Source organism: Pelodiscus sinensis, chromosome 18 (assembly GCF_049634645.1).
Source record: "Pelodiscus sinensis isolate JC-2024 chromosome 18, ASM4963464v1, whole genome shotgun sequence".
NCBI classification, from domain to species: Eukaryota; Metazoa; Chordata; order Testudines; family Trionychidae; genus Pelodiscus; species Pelodiscus sinensis.
This window is the reverse complement of record NC_134728.1, coordinates 32,245,583-32,267,807: the sequence shown is the minus strand read 5'-3', so window position 1 is coordinate 32,267,807 and position 22,225 is coordinate 32,245,583. Positions and strand designations below refer to the sequence as shown.

The 22,225-nt window shown below is 45.1% G+C and overlaps 1 protein-coding gene across 13 annotated transcripts in view; it reads right to left on the bottom strand.

Annotated features, from left to right (window-relative positions):
• Positions 1-21,945, bottom strand: part of PHF20 (PHD finger protein 20) — a 190,082-nt gene extending 168,137 nt beyond the window's left edge. For 5 of the 13 annotated variants that reach the window (XM_075900752.1, XM_075900754.1, XM_075900761.1 and 2 more), the window contains exons 1-2: positions 21,789-21,945; positions 3,750-3,864 (exon numbers count right to left, since the gene is read on the bottom strand). In XM_075900752.1, coding sequence (XP_075756867.1) covers positions 3,750-3,832 — 83 coding nt within the window. In that variant the 5' untranslated portion in view covers positions 3,833-3,864; positions 21,789-21,945. Of the gene's footprint in view, positions 1-2,469; positions 2,637-3,749; positions 3,865-7,353; positions 7,555-21,788 lie in introns of those variants that run through there. The other 8 variants (XM_075900750.1, XM_075900753.1, XM_075900751.1 and 5 more) reach the window with 7 other exon arrangements.
• Positions 21,946-22,225: the final 280 nt, after the last annotated feature.

Here is a 22,225-nt window from a genome sequence, read left to right as displayed (position 1 = left end):
TTCCTATATATTACCTCTCTGTCTTCAAGACAATGTCTTAACTAACTCCTCTGCCATTCTTGGCCAAGGTCAAATCACAAACAAACAAAACAATTAGATCCAGCCTGTATCTTTCTTTGCCTGTGTAATTTTAGTCTTCTGAGAAACAGAAACTGAAAGCCCAGAACTTCCAAGAAGCAAGAACTGGCAGTTAGGAAGCACAGACTAGAGCCATTAATTCATTTTTATGTGACTATATGCATTAGATATGTAATTGACTAGTCCCTTGACTAGTTGCTTCTCCCCCTCCCCGCTGTCCACCCCGCTGCCTCTATCAGAGGCAAGGAGGGGGGGGGGAAGGAGTGCAGAACAGCTGTCAGTGCTGGGGAAAGATAGCTTAAAAGCCAGTTCCCCCCAGCATCATCTCTGTGGGGGACAAAGGGAAGCTGGGACTGGGCACAAGCTGGGAATCAGCTGATTCCTAGCTCACGCCCAGTCCCAGACAATACATTTTAAAAGCAGAGGTGCAGTAAGAGCCTATCAGTTCTTAATACATTTAGAAGACTAACACATAGCAGGAGGGCTCCAGCATGACCATCTGGCATGTAGGCTGCGGGCTCAGGGCTGCCCCCCCACCACAGTGAGGCGCCTACAGTAGTGCTTCAGCCCACACCCCTCTGAAAAATTGGTTCCCTGCTGCACGAGGTAAAGGGGAGGAGAGAGGGAGAAGCCCCAAGCCTCAAAGGCTGGATCCAACTTATGGGGGGAGGAAGCAGCTGGGTGTGCTATGGCTTCCCATGTCCCCAGCTGGGGAAATGGCAGTGCAGGAAACTGCTCACCTGGAGGCTCCCTGCTGCTCCCATTGGTCAGTATCTCAGCCAGACCACCATCTTCAGCCTACTTTTTCACCCAGCCTCCTGGCCAGACCCCGCACCTCCACTTCATCCTGCACCCATTTTGTTTTAAGTAATTGAGCAGGGTGATCCACAAGCCAAGAGGTTTGAGAACCACTGCCCCAAACATTTAGGGCGGCTGCTGTGGGCATCACTTACAGCGACAGGCCTGTTGCAATCCGCACAGGGCAGTCTCAATCCACAATGGGACTAATTTCTAATTACCTTAACTACTTAAACAGTAACTACTATAAACAACTATTTACAAAGGCTCAAAGTCAGAAGAGATGAAACCCATGCCTTTGCTATGCAAGAAAGTCACTACAACTAACCACCATGAACACTAAGAAGGAACTGACACAGAATAGGGCTGGCAGCACCTTATATACCAACACATGAAAACACATTCAAGAGGACACCACAGCCAAACTTATTGTTACCACTGAGACAAACATGTCCAACGAGACAAACATGTCCAACGATCACAGCCGTGGTCGCACGCACACCTAGATTCAAAATGACGAGAGCAACACTCAAAGAACAACAACTAGAGTTTACCCAATGAAATGAATAGGCATCAAGTTTAAAACTAACATTAAGGAAGAACAGGTTTAATGTCTTCGATCCAGCAACATCTGCGGTCCAGAAGGACCGCAGATGTTGATGGACAGAGAACCTCAACAAAAGAAGTTACCAGCAACCGGAAGCTCAGCCAGTCTGGTGGGAGGCAGTCCATAGGGCCAGTGGATTTAGGAGCAGGGAGCCCGGCCAACAGGCCAGAGGCTGAGGACAGAGGGCAGAGCAGGCCACCAGCCAAGGGACAGAGCGGCCTGGACTTCTTGAATTAGAGCTCTGCCTGTGGGCCAGGGGCAGCACTCTGGCCAGCCCAGGAGAGCCTCAGGCCTGATCTTCCATCGTTCAGCAAACTCCCTAGTTCGGAATCCCTCAGGTCCCCAGGGTGCCAGATAAGGGAGGTGCAACCTGTACTTCTTCACACAACACACAATCTGTAGAATTCATTGCCAGGGGAATGTTATAAAAGCCATATGCTTAACGGGGTTTAAAAAAAAAAAAAAAAGAGAAATTCATGGAGTAGAGGCCCATCAGTAGCTATCAGCCAAGATGGTCAGGCATGCATCTCTTGATAATTTTCTTGCTCTGTTCTCATTTCCTCTGAAGCATCTGGCACTCCCACTGTCACAACACAATACTGGACTACATATACTTTGGTTTGACCATTCTTATATTGTCAGGAGTATTTTGGAGTATTGAATACCAGCACAGTGGAGGACCAAAAAGGCTTACATAAAATATAAATCCAGTAATAGCTGTCATAAGTACATATCTTGGGAGTACTTTATCTACACAAAGTGTGTTACTGGTAGGCTTGTGAATTACTGTAGTTTGGCATGCTGAACACTGTTGAGAAGAAAGCCAGAGAGGAAGGAATACCACAAATTAACAAAGATTCAGGACACAACCATAATGAAAACAGCCCTCCTAATCTGAGCAAAAGCTAAGATTTTAAGATACGAGGCAAATGCCCTTGAATATATGTAGCTGTAAAACTATCATGGCAACTTAAATTATTTCATACCTTGTACTCAGCCAAGCATGATTTAAGATCTGATGTATTTACATTTCTTCTCTATTTTCTAACTAACAATGTTAATGGTATTTCAGATATAATAATCTTGTTTTGGCACATATGCTGAAAAGGGTGTCAATGAGCACTTCATCGTCCTAGAATCTGTTGTCATCCTGCTGAAAAATCAGAAGAAGCAAGACTAATAAGGGAGATGGACAGATGTTTGGGTTGCAATACCATGTATAGTTGACAGAGGCAAACAGCTAAGTATTATCACTGTAATTAAAAGAACAACATCGATTGCCTCTGCTGAACCAAGAATGCTTCTTGGAAGAAAACAAGGCTCAATGAATATAAAGTGGAGTTGAAGCAGGCAGACTGAAGGAAAAGTATAGTCACTGGTCAAAACTGCCTGACCTTTATATCCAGAAGGTACACCTCAGATTCCAGTCATTTTCAATTTCAGGGCCAATTACCAGACTGCTGTTATTAAATGCCCCCAGATGACATTCATGGTAAAAGACATTTCATACTATCTTCAGATGGTTATTCTCTGACATGGGTATCTAGATGCTTATTAACTCCAAATTTCACTAGCATAGACTACCTTACTGGTATCTGAAACCAGTTGGGGGGAAAAAAAAAAAAAATGGCTCAAAAATTGCCTTCTGTTTCCACTGAGCAGGCCCAGCAGATAACACGAGCAGTGAATTAGCTTCCTATGACTTTTAAATACAAGATTCTCAAGATACCGAAAATTATTTCTCAAGCCTAAATACTCCAACACACACTCACTCTCACTCTCTGCCACATCACAGAATTTATAGTCAACAAATATTCCTCCTCAGAGTTCAATTCCAGAGAGCAGGCAACAGAGCAGCACTCCCAGGCTAAGACCATACAGGATCATAATCCTACTTTCAAACCCCCAATGCAGTATTGGGCCACCTTTAGAAATCAGTACAACAGGTCCTATAAAATAGGAGTGTAAATACTTCTGGATGAAGGCAAGGTGAGGTTCTGTCTTGGGTATTTTGAGCTAAAAAGAATCTCTTCTTTCAAACACCAATAATTTTTAAATTGTATGCCCACTTTGAAACAGTTGCTTTATAATTTACATATTGTACACACACATGCAATTTAACACAAAATTAATAAACTAATTTTCCACAAAGCTGAGAATAGGATTCCATTAACACATACAATAAGAAACTATAATGTCACCAAGTCTTTGTAATATTGTAATAAACTTATAACATTAACTATCATATTAAGTTTTTAAAAAATACCAGTTTTTTAATCTGTCACGGGCTTCCAACTGGGCTCCCACCTCAAAGTTGATCCCTCTTCTATTTGGTGGATGTTTTGTCATGTTGTATTATCAATATCGCTGTTTTTATTCCCCTGAAAAATACAATTGAATAGCAATCACTAATAAAGACATATAAATATAAATCTATATACTCAATTCAAAATATCTAAATGTTAAAAAGTATTAATTTATTGCTCAATGTTTCCTATTTATAATGAATAATCTAGCACAACTGACTGTCAAAGATTCAAATCAATATGAAGGACCTAAGAAGGGCTATATTAGGTCAGAAGAATGGCCCACCTAGCCCAATATCCTGTCTTCCAACAGTGACCACTGCCAGGTCCCCCAGGGGGAATAAACCAACAGGGAATCATCAAGTGCTCCATCCTCTGTTGTCCATTCAAGCCCTGATAAACAGGTACTTCATACCCAAATGTTTTAGATACTCTAGGACAGGGGTCAGCAACCTTTCAGAAGTGGCATGCCAAATTTTAACTTATTCACAGATCTGTGAGATGGGGAGAGAGGGGAGCAGGGGCAGACTGAGTATTGTGACCATATTTTCTGAACTAACTACAGCTAGGAAGAATGGTTTCATTTATATTATTAAACAGATTAACCATTTTAACTCTGTTTATTTAAAATGAAGTTTGATAAACTAAGTAAAACATGTCTAACAAAAAATATTTCAATGTTTTCTTTATGGCAGAGGTAGAGAATCAGTTGGGGACCACAAAATAAGCAAAAAACCTCCAAACCCCTCCAGCCCTCACTGCTGTGACACCCAACTGAGAAATCCTCTGTTGCTCCAGTCTCACAATATGAGAGGAAAGGACATCGAGAACTGAGGTTCAGAGTTTCTCATAGGCTAGATTTACTTTTCTGGGGTGCCGTAATTACTGGATTTTATGGACCCCCCTTAGGCTTTGGGGTGGGGGGGAAAGGAGGGGTTCAGTGAGAGACAGGGCTGCAAGTGTGAAAGGGTTGCAAAAGGGGGAGAAGTTGCGAGATCTGGGTGGGAGGTTGGGTGCAGAAGTAGGCTGGAAGTAGGGTGTTTGGCCAGGTGGAGGGAGCAGGAGCAATGATGGATGCAGGAGCAGGGTGGGAGTAGGCATCTGGCCAGCCTCAGCCCCAGTGTTGTGTCTTCCCACTGCAGACTAACTTACTGTGGGGGAAGAGGGACGGCTCTCCAGTGCTTGCAAGGGGGATGATGGGTGGAGCTGAGTTCCCACCCTGTGTGCCACTGAAAACTGACCTGTGTGCCACTTATGGTTGCCAACCCCTGCTCCAGATGAACTGCTAACATCTTTGAATGAGGGGAGCAGAATATTAAAGCTAAAAAGTTATCCACAGTAACTCACAGCGTACTCTTTTGAATAGGTTTATGGAAACATTAGCGTGAAAAAAAAAACTGTATCAAAACAGCAACCGTTTTCAGAGACCTAAAAAAGGAGTAAGATAATATGGAACACTTCTTAGTGAAGTATGGCTTTTCCTTTTCGGGTGTTAAGACTTGTGGTGTTAAATTTGAGAACCAGAAAAATAGAAACATAAGGTGTAAAGCAAGGGTGGGCAAAAGGGCCTCCAGGGGCCAGATCCGGCCAGCCAAGCAGGTTGATCCAGCAAACGGAGGCTCTGTCGCTCCCCCACCCTCAAGCCAATTAGAGCCTGGGGACAAGGGGGAAGTGCACGAAGTTTCCTCCGCCCTGCCAGGAGAACATGGTGCTTTGAAGCCCCATACGCTCCTGGCAGGGTGGATGGAGGCTTCGCGTGCTCCCCTGCCCCTAGGCCCTGATTTGCCTGGGAATGGGGGAGCACAGGAAGTCTCTTCCCACACTCCCAGAGGACATGGGTGCTTAGTGGGAAGGGGGGGGGGAAAGGAGCTTCCCCACCCCCAGACCAACCATGATTGGTCTGGGGGTGGGGAAGCCTGAGGCCTCCTGGCCCCGCCCCTTCCAGTGCAGCCCACAAATTTTTCAAGTGGCCCCTGGCAAAAAATTATTGGCCACCCCTATCTAAAAGCTCTAGTAAGCAGTAAAACTAGAGAAGACTCTCTTGAAGAGTTAACTATGTACAGAATAGGGATGTTAACTGATAAGCCTGCACTTATCGGTTAACATTTACTGTTACATGCAGGTTGTATTTCCCTAGTTTATTGTAAAGGAGGTCATGCAAGACACATTCAAATGCTTTAGTAAAATCTGGGTCAGTAATCACCAACCAGTAGACCGGGATCTACTGGTAGAGCTTGGAGCCTCTGACAAGTGATCCTGGCTGTTTTGGCCAGGAACTTATCAAGCCCTGGCACTTCAGTTGCCCCTCCATCGACTGTCACGCTGCTCTTGCCCTCTGCCTTGGAGCTGCCCCCGTGGGAGTCTCCTGCTTGTTGGGCAGAGTGGGGGAGGAAGAAGAGGGCAGGGCGCTGATGTCAAGGTGTCCCTTCTCCCCCCAGTCCTGTACCCTAACTCCACAGAGAGAGAAGAGGATGGAGGGAGCTAGGCAATGCAAAACTCGTTACTCTCACACACAGTGTCTCTGTCATTCTCACAAACACACACTGTCCTTCACTTTCCTCTCCTGACCCGGTACATACGTGGGGGATTGTTACTCCTTTTACTGTTTGCAAAGTGTTGTACTTTTGGTTTTAACAAGTCTGCACATTTCATAATTTTCATTTCTCTCTTACGCTTACATTTAATTCATTGAGTAGTAAGTTCTAAAATGCTCAACCTGTTACGGGTGGAGTAATTTCTCTCTATGGTAATTGCTGCTCCTGTAAGTGGGTGGCATGTCCCTGCAGCCCCTGAAAGAGAGAGCAGGGGGTCTCCACATGCTGTCCTTGCCTGCAGACACCACTCCTGCAGCTCCCATTGATCAATAATGGGGACTGTGGGCTCAGTGCATGTAGATGAGAGGGCAGCACAGAGTGCTATAGAGCCGTTGCTATATATGCCAGCTGCTTTGAGGAGCGGTGCAGGGTCAGGGCAAGAGTAAGCCTGCCTTACCTCCACTGCTCCACCACCTGGAAGCCATCTCAGTTAAACCGTGCCCTGCAAGAGCCTGCTTCCTGAACCCGTCCCAATCCTGAACCTCCTACTACACCCAACCTCCTGGCCAGACATGAGTCCCCCTGCACCCAAACTCCTTCCCCTGAAATCCCTCCTGGACTCCTTACCCTGGGCTAAGCCCAGAGCTCCTCCCACACTCCAAACTCCTTGGCCCAAGATCAGAGCCTGCACCCCAAACCTCTACTCCAGCATGGTGAAAGTGAATGAGGACGGGCGAGGAAAGAGGATGGATTGAGCCATTGCAAGGCCTCAGAGAAGGAATGGAGCGGAGGAAGGGCCTCTCAGAAGGGGAAGGAAGAGTGCAAGGGTATTTGGGTTTGAGGTAGATCTTACATTGCACTTAAATTGAAAAAGTGATCTTGTGTTTAAAAAGGTTGGAGACCACTGGTCTAGATATATCATGTCCACTGCTTCCTCATCAATAAGACTTGTTATCCTATCAAAGAAAGCTATCAGATTAGTTTGATATTATTTGTTCTTTACAAACCCATGCTGGCTGTTCCCTATCACCTTATTTTCTTGCAGATGAATTCCTCAATTATTTGCTCCATTATCTCTCCTGGTACAGAAGTTAAGCTGACTGGTGTGTTGTTTCCTGGGTTGTTCTTATTTCCCTTTTTATATATAGGCACGATATTTGCCCTTTTCCAGTCTTCCGGAATCTCTAACGACTTCCATGACTTTTCAAAGATGATAGCATTTCATCAGGACCTGGCAATTTGAAGACATCTAACTTTTCTAAATAAGACCCACGAGAGGACCACCTTCCCACTTATCACATGACAGTTTACTTTACCTTTGGTGAGGGACCCTGTAAGAGACTTTCTGGACATCTAAGCACACTAGATCTACTGGATCCCCCTTGCCCACATGCTTGTTGACATCCTCAAAGAATTCTAGAAGATTGGTGAGGCCTGATTTCTCTTTACAGAAACCATGTGGACTTTTCCCCCAACAAATCAACGTTCATCTATTGAAGAACAGAATTCTCAGACACAGTTTAAACCAATTTGCCTTGTACTGAAGTAAGATTTACTGCCTACAATTGCTGAGATTACATTCAGACCCCTTTTTTTTAAATTAGCACCACATTAGCTATCCTCCTGTCATTTGGTTCAAAAGATGATTTAAAGGATAGGTTACAAACCACAACTAGTAGTTCCACAATTTCACATTTGATTTCTTTCAGAATTCTTGGATGAATGCCATCTAGTCCTAGTGACTTGTTATTCTTTAGTTTATCAATCTGATCCAAAACCTCCTCTAATGACATCTTAATCTGGGACAGTTGCTCAGATTTGTCACCTACACAATGGTTCAGGTTTGGTAATCTCCCTCACATCCTCAATAGGGATGTAACAGCACAGTTGATTAACTGATTAGCAAAATGTTTTAGGTTAATGCTAGAGACTACATGCATTCTCCCCCTCCACCCAACAATTATTTTTAGCAGGCTGGCCAGTAGTTGGGCACCTAATCCTGCTGCAGCTCTGCATTTCAAGTGTATTAGCAAGCTAGGTGGGCAGACAACCTGGCTCAGTTCCAGCTCACTCAGGGCCCAGGAACTCAGACCTCCTCTCCCCCACCCTCCCCAGACAGGGCTGCTGCCTCTATCAGAGGCAGCAGCACAGGGCGACAGGCAGCCAATCTGTGAGGGGAGCTGGTTTTTAAATTTTGTCCCTGCACAGACCAGCTCCTGCCTGGCACCCCATGCTGCTGCCCCTGATACAGAGGCAGCAGCGCGGAGTGGCAGGGGGTGGGGCTGGAGCACACTGGCTGTCAACCCCACCCCTGGGGGCTGTGAAGACTGATGCAAAGAGTTAATTTAGTTTCTCCACAAAGACCTTATCCTTGAGTGGTCCTTTAGTATCTTGATCATCCAGTGGTCCCACTGGTTACTAAGAAGGTTTCCTGTTCCTGATGTACTTATTTATTGTGACTGGCAGAAATGAAGAGTGATTTTGAAGTGTCCACATCAGGGTAGCATCATCAGCTTTAAATTAAGCATGTACCTTTATATCTCATGTTAAGAATGTTCACAAGAAAATGAGGTGGATTTAGCATCTTATCCATTTGCTTCTTTATTGCCTATAGTTAAACTTTCTGGGGAGATATTTCTTTCGTTAATGTCTTTTTAAATTTGGACAGCATCAGTAATGCAGCAGCAATTTCTCAAGTTTTTTTAAAGCTCTGAATAATAGATTTGAGTTTACTGAGCATATCCTCTACATTCCCCTGTAATCCAATGTTAGATACTTTGGATGAGATACTTTCATCTATTTAATCACCATTTCCAAAGTATTGTGAGAATAGACCAATCCTTAATTGTTTAAAACCATCAACTACAAAATTCCATCAAATATTTTGAGGGGGAATTAGTTTGGATTCTCCTGCTCTCTTCAGTAACAAGTATTTTGTGACTTCAACATTTTCTTTTATTCCTGCAGAAGAGGTACTTAAGTCTTTGACTAAAAGATGCATTAAATGTGCACTGCAGCCATGTTACTTCTGTTTCTTCTAAGTATCTTCTCATCTTTGCCACGTTTAGAGCATTGAGACAAAACTGCACGTGACAGTTTATTTTTTTTGTTCATGGTTTATTACAACTTTCACTGCCACTTCTTTTAAATATTCTATTGCACTGGCATTTCCCAATATATCTATTACCTGTGAAAGTCACACAACTCCATCTTCTCTTGTCACATATCTAACGAAGCGGGTCTTTAATCTGTAAAGTGCCACAGGACTCCTCGTCGCTCGTCACACAGATACTTATTACTGAACCATCTACCCATCAAGGTTTAAACCCTCAGTATTTTTCGCAGCATGTTCAAGTTCCTTCTAGCAACCTTCCACCAATGTCTGCTCTACCAGCTGGAGTGTAGCCTGGCTGTAAGGACTCAACTGTAAAATCTTTTCTTTTATGGGTCTTGTCGCTATTTGCTGGTCCTTACTACAAACCCATCCAATGTGGTGGTTTTACTGGATAATTGAAATCTTTTGCTTCTGACTGATACTTTGTTGTCTGAAACACATTTAGTTGCAGCAGTACTGCAACAAGTACCAACGGATTACTATAAAGTTGTTGCCGACAGACAGACAAAGTCTCTTATGCTTAAATATGACCCTAAAACAAAATTCAAAAATAATTTTGAGTACTCACTCTCAGTTCTGCTCATTATTATTCAGTTAATCATTTAGATTTTTCTCAACAAGGATGCGATTCCAAGGTACCAAAAAAAGCTAAGACTGATTGTGCTTACAGTACATTTAATTTTGGAGTAAGGCCCACTGAACGCACTGGCACTTTGGTTTTTTGAGAAAACAAGTACAGAATGGGGTTCCCTTACAGAAGCTGAGTTATGCTCATATAAAACAGGGAATAGACATATGGCATCATCATTATGGTCTGTGGTCATTATGTTCCAAAATAAGTATTTATTATATAATATCAACTCACACTCAACAGCAACTGGCAACTCTTGATATTTACATTGTATATGTGAGTGATAGTTCACTAAGTTTAGAATCTAATTAAACAAGCCATAAGGATTGGGAATTTACTTGTTAATTCACACTTACTAAAATTCACATAGTGCCTTAAATCCACTCCCTGTAAAGTGAATTATTTAAGTTACTAACTAGTTGATCCACTCAGGCATATCCACATCTTCAGCCACATCATTTCCCTCCCAATAAGCAATTTTCCTTATAATATTTCATTTTTGCAATGAAGCCCTGAATCATCACCTTGCACTGCTTACACTGGACACATTTTCCTTTTTTACCCAGAGAACAAATTTCTTACAATATCTCCATATAGGGTCTCTTATACCCAGAAGCTATGACAGTTTGTGGCAGATAAGTGGGGAAATATAGGAAGCCGTGTGTGTGCTCAATAATGTCTTCACTTTTTTCCTTCCAGTCCACTCCACTGTTCCTTTCTGTGCTTGCCTCCATCCTTTCCTATATATAGTTTCTCTGTCTTTAAAACATCTTATCTAATTCTTCTACTATGCTTGGCCCGTATCTTCCATCTGGGCCCACAAAACAAAACAGTACAGAACAAAAACAATTCTAAGCAGCCTGTGTGTCTGTGCATATGTTATTTCAGTCTGCTGAAAAACAGCTGGTACTTAAGGTGAAGATTAATTAATTTGTGTGGGGACTAAGTGTAACATGTTTGTGATATTTAATTATAACCTTTTAAAATAATAAATTTATCATTTAAAAGATCAAAATAATCCAATTTAAATAAAATGTCTGATTTTTAGGTTTATAAATCATTGATTTGTATCAACTCCTTGGGACAAGGGTGATCAAAAACCACAGTGATTTGTGGAATGGTTTTGTGCTGTCTTAGGAGTAGCAAAGGGCTCTAAAAACTTACATCTTAACTTTCCCACAGTGAGAATGGAGCATAAGAAAGAAAACAAGCTTCATTCAGGTGGAAGTCAGAAGATGACTTGGAAAAAAATGAGGTAGCATGCTATCATCAATTTATCCTTACGGTATAATGGAGTGGCATATTGCCTCACTGTCTGAAGCTCAGCAAAATCTTTTGAAGAGATAAAACCACTAGGAGAGCAGTCTTGTGAACAGACAATAAAGGAAACAGTCCTTCAAAAGGAAGGACCTATCAGACTGACGGGACCACACTTTTGTTCCTAGGGTTGCACAGGCAGGAGTTTCAAGAATGCCACAGAGAAAGAATAAGTTAAGTAAAATGTGCAAATCTCCCCAGATTATGGCAATTTTGGATGGCACAATCAGAGTGTCTCAGCACCAAAAGGCACCAATTTGGTCAGTGCTTCTATCAGGGACATATCAGCACCTAGAAAGAGGACACCAGAAAAGAGACTGGCGGCTTCTCCCATGCAAGGGTTGACACTGAAGACTGTACTTAGGAAACCAAAGCCTCCATGGCATGAACCAATTCTACATGAAATTCTGAGTTGTGCTACCCTGGACAGTCATAACTCCTCTTCCCTGGAAGAGAGAAGAAAGACTGGCACAGTCACCTTTGAAGCAACATTCTGTTCTGCCCAAAGAGCTCAATGCCAAGGTCAATGCAGCAAGAAGAGTCAATTCAGAGCATGCAGATACTAATTAGAGGCGTGAATGGTTAACTGGTGGGGACCCCACCACCGTTGTTTTATCAAATATAATGTTTAACTAAACAAACAGGGTTTTAAATCCCTAATACTCAAGTGTTTGGCTTTGTGGACCATAAGCAGATCGAAGACAGAGAAAACCCCAGACCTATCCCACCGGCTGAAATGTGTTAAGTCCTAGCTTGCTCCTTTAATGCTCTTGCAAGAACACTTGTGAAAGTACAGGCAGTCCCCGGGTTACGTACAAGATAGGGACTGTAGGTTTGTTCTTAAGTTGAATTTGTATGTAAGTCGGAACTGGTACATATTGTAGGGGAAACTCTAGCCAAACATTTCTCCAGAGCTCAGTTTTATTCTCCCACACCTCACTTCCCTCAGTCCTTTATTCTCAAGCTGAGGTGTCTGCTGAGAAAAACCGCTGCACGTCTCCCTGGTCTGCTGGGAGGGGTGCTAGCTTTGCGTCTCCCTGGTCTGCTGGGGGGAAGCAGCTAGTGCGGGGTTGCCTCACCCCGTTTGTAAGTAGGGATCTGATGTCAGTCGGATCCATGTAACCTGGGGACTGCCTGTAGTCTGATGCTCAGAATCTGATGCCACCTTTGCTGTCCATTAATAAATGTTGCCCCTGGCCTAAAAGATCCTGTTACAGAGGGACCCACCAGAGAAATTGCAGATATTACCTTCTCTTACAGAACAATAACTCAGGGTATGTCTATACTACAGCGCTAATTCGAACTAAGCTAATTCGAACTAACGGATCCAGACTAAAAAACTAGTTCGAATTAGCGTTTTGCTAATTCGAACTAGCATGTCCACATTAAGTGGACCCTTAACCGGGGTTAAGGATGGCCGGAAGCAGTGCAGGCAGGGCATCAGATGAGGACTTAGAGCATGGAGCTGCTGCCTCAGGCTAGCCGAGGCCTGTGCTTAAAGGGACCCGACCCACACCCCGGACAGACAGTTCTCAGGGGTGCCCCACTTGCAAAGCAGTCCTGGCTTGGAGTGCCCTGAGTGCCCACACTGGGCACATCACAGCACTCAGCCATCAGACCGGCTGCACTTGCCACAGGCTGCCATCTGGGGAGAGGGGGCAATTGGGGGGCTGCAGGAGAGCTACCACCCCCAGAAGCCCGCAGAGCCAGCCCAGTGCTCCCCATCGGGGGCTCGTACCCCATACCTCCCTCACCTCCTTCCACTTATCCTTCCCTAGCCCCCCTTCCTGATGTACAAAATAAAGAAAACGTGTGGTCAAAAATAGAATCTCTCTTTATTGAGCAAAACTCGGGGAGACTGGGAAAAGGAGGTGGGAGAGGGGAGGGCAACTAAAATGATCAGAGGTTTGGAACAGGTCCCATATGAAGAGAGGCTAAAGAGACTGGGACTTTTCAGTTTAGAAAAGAGGAGACTGAGGGGGGATAGGATAGAGGTCTATAAAAGCATGAGTGGGGTGGAGAGGGTGCATCAAGAAAAGTTCTTCATTAGTTCCCATAACAGAAGGACTAAAGGACACCAAAGGAAAGGAATGGGTAGCAGGCTTCAAACTAGTAACAGAAAGTTGTTCTTCACAAAGCAAAGAGTCAACCTGTGGAACTCCTTGCTGCAGGAGGCTGTGAAGGCTAGAACTAGAACAGAGTTTAAAGGGAAGTGAGATAAAGTGATGGAGGTTGGGTCCATGGAGTGGTACTAGCCAGGGGGTAGGAGTGGTGTTCCAGCCCAACGTTTGTGGAAGGCTAGAGAGGGATGGCACGAGACAAATGGCTTGGTCACTGTCTTCGGTCCATCCCCTCCAGGGTCCCTAGGGTTGGCCGCTGTCGGCAGACAGGCTACTGGGATAGATGGACCTTTGGTCTGACCCAGTACGGCCATTGTAAGTTCAGGGCTCAGGGTTAGGGGGGGCTCAGTGGACCACCTTGGTTTTCATGCACACCTGCTCCTGGGTGGCCAGGCTGGCCGTCTAGGGCAGGAGAGCTGCCACTTTCCTGTGCCTAGTATGGAGGTTGTGGACGAGGTCCACGATGTCCACACTAGACCACGCGGGTGCCCGCCTCTTGCGGTCCTGGGCAAGCTCCCGGGAGCCGCCAGCCTGGTACTGGGAAGAGGGGGAAGGCTGGGGGGCATCAGGTGGCTGGCTCGAGCAGTGCCAGGTGCAGGGTCTGCTAGCTGGGTGCTGGCAGGCTTGCACCTGGCACGGGCACCGTAGCCAGCCCGTGCCCCTTTAAGAGGTCCGGGGCCGGGAGGGGAGCAATAGAGTTTCCCTGGTGTTGGCCAGAGTGGCCACCAGGGAAAGCTGGGGAGGGCTAGCCTCCCACTAGTTCGAATTAAGGGGCTACACACCTCTTAATTCAAACTAGTAAGTTCGAACTAGGCTTAGTCTTCGTAAAATGAGGTTTACCTAGTTCGAACTAAGTGCTCCGCTAGTTCGAATTAAGTTCGAACTAGCGGAGCGCTAGTGTAGCCCCTATCAAAGTTAATTCGAACTAACGTCCGTTAGTTCGAATTAACTTTGTAGTATAGACATACCCTCTGTGTTGCCACTGCAGGAGCAACAAAGTTTGAAGCCCAAGGTTTTAAAGTCAGCCACAAAGCAGAAAAACAAGTAATGGTGCTCACAAAGCAATCAATAACTTACAGAAGAATAAATGCCTACAGGGTAGATTTTTCCTTTTAAATATACAGAAAAACTAGCTAAAGGAATAAAGTGGGATAAGGCTTTTTACAAAAATAGGAAATCTGTTTGAAGTAAATTTGCTACAAGGAGAAGGGAATTCACTGCCATGCAAGGTAAAGGAACAGAGCTGTGCTTGGGGGGAGGGAGGGAAGAGGGAGGAGACTATACTCCTCTACATGCTCTCAGATGGCAGGAATGCAAAGGCATGTAATGTGCCATATACAGTCTAAGACAATGCCAGCTAATTTTTTCAAACCTGTGAATACATGGATGCACAGAGGAACATCAGTATTACACTCTCAGTTGTAGCTGTTAGGAATATGCAAGACTACTAGCTGTCACTGCTACCTACACTTAATATCCTAAATTACCATACATACATGCTGATAAAACAAGAGCACCTAGATATTTCACAGAGGAAATATTTACAAGCACTTGAGCATAAAATCCACTATCACCAACAGAAGTTAGATTTACCAAGACAAATAGTACCAAGAGAAATAGTTTTTTGATTTTATCAAACATTTGTAATCATAGAAATGTACTACTGGAAGGACCTTGAATCTTCAAATCCAACCCCCTGCATTGTGACAGGGCCAAATAAACCTAGATCTGTGACAGGTATTCATCCAATCTGTTTTTAATAACCCAGTGATGGGAATGCCATAACTTCCATTGAAAGGCTATTCCAAAACTTAACTAACCTTGTAGGAAAAATAAGATACTGGGAAAAACTAAGCTTTTCTTGCCGAAAATTAAGCCTATTGTTTCTTGTGCTACTGTCAGCAGACATGGATAACAAACGATCCCCATCCTCTTTGTAATATACCTTAACATGGATGAAGACTTAACCCCTTCCCCCCCCCCCAGTCTTTTTTCAAGATAAACATGGACAGCTTTTTCACCTTTCCTCATTGATAAAAAGGTTTAGAAAACTGGACCTTTTTATTATTCTCCTCCAACATTTCCAATTTGTCCATATCTTTCCTCAAATGTGGCAACCAACTGGACACAGCGTAACTGGACACAGAACAACTCAGGCTTCACCAATACAGTGTGGGTCAGTTACCTCCTATGTCTAACATATGACACTCCTGTTAATACATTGCAGAATTCTATTAGCTTTTTCCAATATGCATCAAATCAATGACTGATATTCAGTGATTCACTTATAACTCCCAGATTCTTTTCTAGAGTGCTACCATTCAGCCAGTTATTGCCCATTTCATATCTGTGCATTAGATTTTTTTTGTAAGTCCTGTGAACTTGTTTTTACTAAATTTCATCTTATTGATTTCATAAAAATAGTCCAATGTGCTTAGGATATTTTGAATTCTAATCCTGCCCTCCATATAACTCGTCATTCTCTCCCCTTCCCCCCCACTGTCTCTATCAAAAAGAGGCAGGGAGGGAAGAAGAGGAGGTGCTTTTAAGTGGCAGTGCTACGTGGATCCTAGGATCAGAGATTGGGCTCTCCGTGGTGTTTCAAAGCAGCAGCACCACATGGAGCCCAGCAGCACCCATGGAGCAGGGGAGTCCCCATCTGATCCCAGGCTCCACGGGACAGTGCTGCTTTGAAATGCTGCAAGGAGCATGGGGGCTGCCCTCATGATCCCCGCAGCGCTTTCACCATTGAAGAGTAGCAACAGCCCTGGGGCTGTTTCTACACTTCAAAGGCAGTTGTGCCCTTATCAACTAATCAAATAGTCAATTCAAATTGCATCAACTATTCAATTAGCCAATTAAATTGAAATTTAACATCCCCTAGCCCTCCAAAGTGCTTGCAACTCCCTCCTAGTTTGAGGTCATCTGCAAGCTTCAAAAGCTTAATCTCCACTCCAATATCAAAATTATCTAATACTGACCACTGCAGGTTATCATTGGATAAGCCTTCCTAGTTTGACAGCAAATCACTGATAACTACTCTTTGAATAATCTTTTAACCAGTTGTGCAGCCACCTATGGTGAGTGGAAAAATTCAGGTTCCATCTGGCTCATTAGCAGAGTGGCTACAGCCAGCAGCAAGTATTTCTACTAGTGGTGCACATGCACACATGCCTAAGTGCACATAAAATGTATCCCACCCATGGATAGAAAAAATTAGGGGGGGGGACCATTACTATCAGCAATTTCATAGACCGTGTTTCCTTGGCTTATGAGAATATTTCGCAAAACTATTAAATACCTTACTAGTACCTCACATATACAGAAGCGTTCCCCTTTATACACAAGGCCTGTAACTGGTCAAAGAAGAAAACTGGTTTGGTTTGCCATGATGTATAAGGAATAGACAGCACTCATTTATCAAGAAAAAAAAAGTAATATCCTCCATCTGCTTACAAACGGAATGTTTAATAATTTGTTCCAGTATTGCTCCAGTCATCAAAATTAGGTTTCTTTATAATTCCACACACCTTCTTCCCCTTTTTAAAAGCTGTAATTATGTTTCTCCTTCTCTAGTCTTCTGGGACCTCAAATGTCCTTCAGGATTTTTCAAAGAAAACAGCTCCAAGATTTCTTTACCTAGTTACATGACTCCAGGTCCTTCTGACTTGAATATACCTAACTTTTAAATATTTTTTAACCTGATATTTCCCTATTTTGACCTTTAATTCCTTTCCCTTTAATACTAATTATGTTGAGTAGCTGGTCACCATTAGCTTTTTTAGTGAAAACTGAAGCAAAATAGGCATTAAACTACCTCAAAGTTTTCTTGACAGCATCCATTAGCAGCTTTCATTCCTTCCTTCGTCTTCCCCTTGCTCCTAGTGCGCTTAAAACAACCTCCTATTCTCCTTTTCTGCCAAGTGTCACTCATTTTGTGACTTAGTAACAAAATCAGAAAGGCTATATACTTGAACTATAAGGTATGTGTTGGTTTCACTATCCCGAAAAATGTATTAGAACAGAATTACAAGACTGCAAGTTTCCCATTAAAAGCCAAATCATGACTCAACATTATTCATGGAGAAGTTAATATATATCAGTCAAATATGTTTTTATAGGTGTGGCATACGTAACGACTGACATACAGACATAAAATTAAATGTTCAAATCAAAAAACTTGCAAAATGAGATTTTTGTAGGGTTGCAGCAACAAGTAAAACTTTAGATTATGAGGAATAAAGGAAGTAAAAATCAATAGAGGCCATACAAATAGCAGCAGCCTACAATGAATTTGTGTATTAAGAAGGCTCAATTCTGAGACCAAATAAAATATTGACGCATACAGTATACATGTGCAAATTTGATCTCTTCTTCTGTTAAATGTATCCTTTTAATGCTGGAGAGCAATTATCTTAAACCGGTTTAAGTCATAATTATGCACTAACAAAGTACACAGATTAATGGTCAGAATTAATTTGTTACAAAGAATTTAACATTCCCTATTTGTTTTTACTTTGCAGAGCATTACTTTCTCAATCCAAGTTTCAATTCCTCAAACTCTAATTGTAAAATTTTACCCTTTTGCTTATAGCATACAGTTCCAACAGTTCCAACAAGGACCAAGAAGGCAAACAATACTTTTTGCTGCGTAACCCCTTCAAAAGTTACAAATATCAACAAGGACCATGACAAATAATTGAAGTAAAAACACGCATTCTAGACACTCATCACTTTGCAACACACTTGTCTCCACACGCTATTGGAATAATCTCTTGCAAACTCACGTCTCCTAGGATGAAGGTTACAGACCTTCAAATCTAATCCCAAACCAATATACAACATGTCATATTTCCTCAGAATAGAACTTGAGTGTGAGGTATCACAATTGACCAAGAAAATTAAAGAGCTCCAAGTAATATCAGCAGCAGCCATCTATCTAGTGGATAGCCAGAAGTACTGAACAGTGTGAGAATTGGCATGTTTTGGGAGAACATATGTTAAGAAAAAACTTAACATGTGACAAGAGTTTAATTACATTCCTTACAATGTTTGAACACAGGCAGCACCAATTATGAACTACTGCCTACATCAGTGAATGGGACTGCATGACTAGCCCTCCATCTCAGTGGGCCAAAAGACTGTCATAACCAAGATGGTATCCCAGGATACGGTAGCTTTGTTAACTCCACTTGCATACCTAAAATTTGCTGGGTGTGCCGACTGAACTGTGGCACCATTTTTATTGGATATAGAGGGAGCACAAGACTCTCACAATGTAGTACGCAGTCAGCCCACACCTCACTTCACATCAGGGAAGTTAGGATATAGCTGTTTAAACGATTAACGGATAAACCTAGGCTTATCGGTTAATCCAAACAACTACACTCAACTCTCCTCCCTTTCTCCCCCCTTACCATTGTATCTGCCTGTATGAGAGCCGGCAACCAGGGGGAAAACCAGCTTTAAGCTTGCTTCTTGCACTAGCCGGTTCCCGCGGAGGCCCCTGTTCCCCACCTCCCCGCTGCCTCCAGAGCAGCCCCAGTCTGTGGGGAGCTTGGTTGTTCCACAGACAAGGGCTGCTGCCATCCCACACTACTGCCTCTTCATCAGAAGTAGCAGCGCAAGGTAGCAGAGAGCTCGGACCGCACTGGATGCCAGCCCCCCCCCCCCCCCCGGGACTATTTTAATAACCATGTAACTACTAAAAACTGTTGCAGCTATACAATTACTAAAATACACGGTATCTAACATCCCTACGTCAAATGCCCTTGCTTTATGTGAATATCACTTTACTAATAATTGGTAGGAAAAAATCTACATGAACGAAAACCAACAGAATCTGGCAACCCTGTGTGTAGAGAACGATAAACAAAATGTCTAGCAGGACACAGAACCCCAATGGGCAGCATGCTGCAAATGGCCCTTCAGGAAACAAGGCATGAAGAACAATAGAATTTCAGAGAATGGAGTGCAGGGAATGTCAACTTCACTTTCTACCATTTAGCTATTGTATTTAGCGAGCAATCAACACCTTAAAAAAAATAAAGATTTTTTTTAACATCCCTCTCAGATATCCCTTTAGTTTGGATAAGACTTGTAATTTCTATACGCCAATTCAAATTATTTTTCCAGAGCCACATAACATTTAATGCTACACATTAATTTGGGAGCATAGACATACTTTTCTATGTGGTTCTCAAAAGTCAGTTAACTGCCCAGAGTGAAACGAAGAAAAAAATAAGCAGATGCATCGCTTTCACATTGGCTGTGTCTAGACTGGCATGATTTTACGCAAATACTTTTAACGGAAAAGTTTTTCTGTTAAAAGTATTTGCGCAAGAGAGCATCTATACAGGCACGTGCCTTTGTGCAAAACATTTGCTTTTGCACAAAAGCATCCGTGCCAGTGTAGACGCTCTCTTGCGCAAGAAAGCTCTGATGGCCATTTTAGCCATTGGGCTTTCTTGCGCAATAAATTAACGTGGCTGTCTACACTGGCCCTCTTGCGCAAGAGGGCTTATTCCTGAGCAAGAGCATTGGAGTATTTGTGCAAGAACCACTGCTTTTGTACATTACAAATTCAGTGTTCTTGCGCAAATAGTCGCAGCCAGTGTAGACAGGCGGCAAGATTTTTGCACAAAATGATTCCAGTCTAAACGCAGCCATATAGTATTACCAATACAATTACATTCTAACCTAAACTACCTGTGTTTCTAGTAGGGATGTAATTGTGTAGTCAATTAACCAATAAACAAAAGATTATAGGTTAATGCCATATACTACATGGATTTCCCCCTCCTCCATCCCCACCAGTAAATTTTTAAGCAGGCTAGCCAGCAGCCAGGCTCAGTCCTTGCTTGCACCAGGTCTGGGACCTACCCCTGCTACAGCTCTGCATTTGAAGTGCATTAGGAGCCAGACAGGCAGCCCAGCTCAGTTCTGACTCACACTGGGTCCAGGAGCTCAGACCCTGTCCCCCACCCTCTCACAGGGATTGCTGCCACTCTGTGCTGCTACCTGTAGATCAGAGGCAGCAGTGCAGGGTAACAGGCAGCAGGTCCACCAGGGAAACTGGTTTTTAAACTGCCTCCCCTCATGAACCAGCTCCCACCTGGCACCCCACGCTGCTGCCTCGGATAAAGAGGCAGCAGCGCATAGTGGCCGAGGGCTTCTTGGGAGTAAGTCACATTGGCTGCTGGCCCTACCCCCAAGGACTACAGAATAGTCAAGTAACTGATAAGAATTCATGAGTTAATCGACTATTCAATTAACGGGTATTTGACATCCCTAGTTTCTAGTCTTTCTACAAGAGATTAAATTCTGCCAGATTTCCCAGTGAGTCTGTAAACCAACTTGCCTGATGAAACAATAGGAATGATTTGAATCCAAGTTCACTAGAAGTGAGAAACTCAGTGCAGACCCACTTTGCCCATTATTCTGACACGTGCAGTGTTACTTTCTGTTTCTGCTTTACTGCCTAACAAAAACGTCAACGTCTCCCCTTTGAGTGTAACTAAGTGCTTGTGTGCGCGACTCATTCTGAAACCCATATGGTTTTTACCAAAGCTAACGAAAGCAGCAGCCATTCACCAAGGTAGAAACAGAACCAAGTGTCAGGCCAGAGTTTTCCCCGGCCAGATTCCCTTCCCGGGACAAACAACGTTCCCTACGCTCGCTGCCGTTTTCTCGCGGAGACATGAGACCCCCCCCAGAGGCGCTTCCTGCTCCCCCAGGGCCTCCCCCCGCCGCGGTGTCTCGCCCAGGCGGAACGGAGCCCAGCGTCCCCTGCAGAGGCCGCGGGGCTCAGACACGCACGGCCCCGCGCCCGCTGCTCAGCCCGGTTACACAACCGCTCGGAGCCAGGCCGCACTGCCCGCCCGCTGCTCCCGGGCCGCGCGCGGCTCCATCCCGCCCGCAGCGAGCGGGCGCCCCGGGCCGGCCAGGCCAGACGCTGCAGCGGCTCCCGCCGCCCCGCGCTGCCCTCGGTTCCCGCCCGGCGCGCGCACCGGCGGCGGCCACGCGGGCTGAGGCGGCAGCGCCCGGGAGAGCCCCTCGCGCCGCCCGGCCCCGCCGATACTCACCTCCCCGCGCCGGGCCCCGCCCCGGGCCACAGCGGAGCCCCGCGAGCGCGTCCAGCCCGCGCCCGGGGCCTCCTCAGCCCATCCCCGCCCCTCCCCCCTTTGTGCGGCTGGGCGGACCCGTTCCGCGCGGGGCCCGGCCTCCTCGGGACGGGCCGCTGCGGGGCGGGGCCGGGCGCCCGGCCGCTGCCGGTGTCTTACCGAGGGATCGGCCGCGAAAGGGCGAGAAAGGAGCCAGTCACCGCCCGGCCCCACTCCCCGCGCGAGCCCCGCGCCACCGACCGAGCAGCGACACAAAATGGCCGCCGCGGCTGAGGCGCCGCCGCGAGGGAGGGGGCTGGCGCGGGCTCTCGGGGGAGGGGCGGGGCCAAGCGGAGGGGAGTGGGGCGGGGTAGAAACAGGGGTCCCCCCCCCCAGGGCGGGGCCTCGGAGGGGGCAGGTGAAGGGGCGGGGCCTCAACTGTGCGCCGGAAGGGGCGGGACGAGGCGGAACTTTCGCGGGTCTCCTTTCCCCTCCCCTTCCGGCACGTGTGAGGCAGGGCCCCGCCCTTCTCTGGGATGCAGGTGGCTAGCGAGGCAGCTGGCCGAGCTGGTACCATCCCCTGCTGCAAGCCTGACCCTGGCTTGCCACCCCCCCCC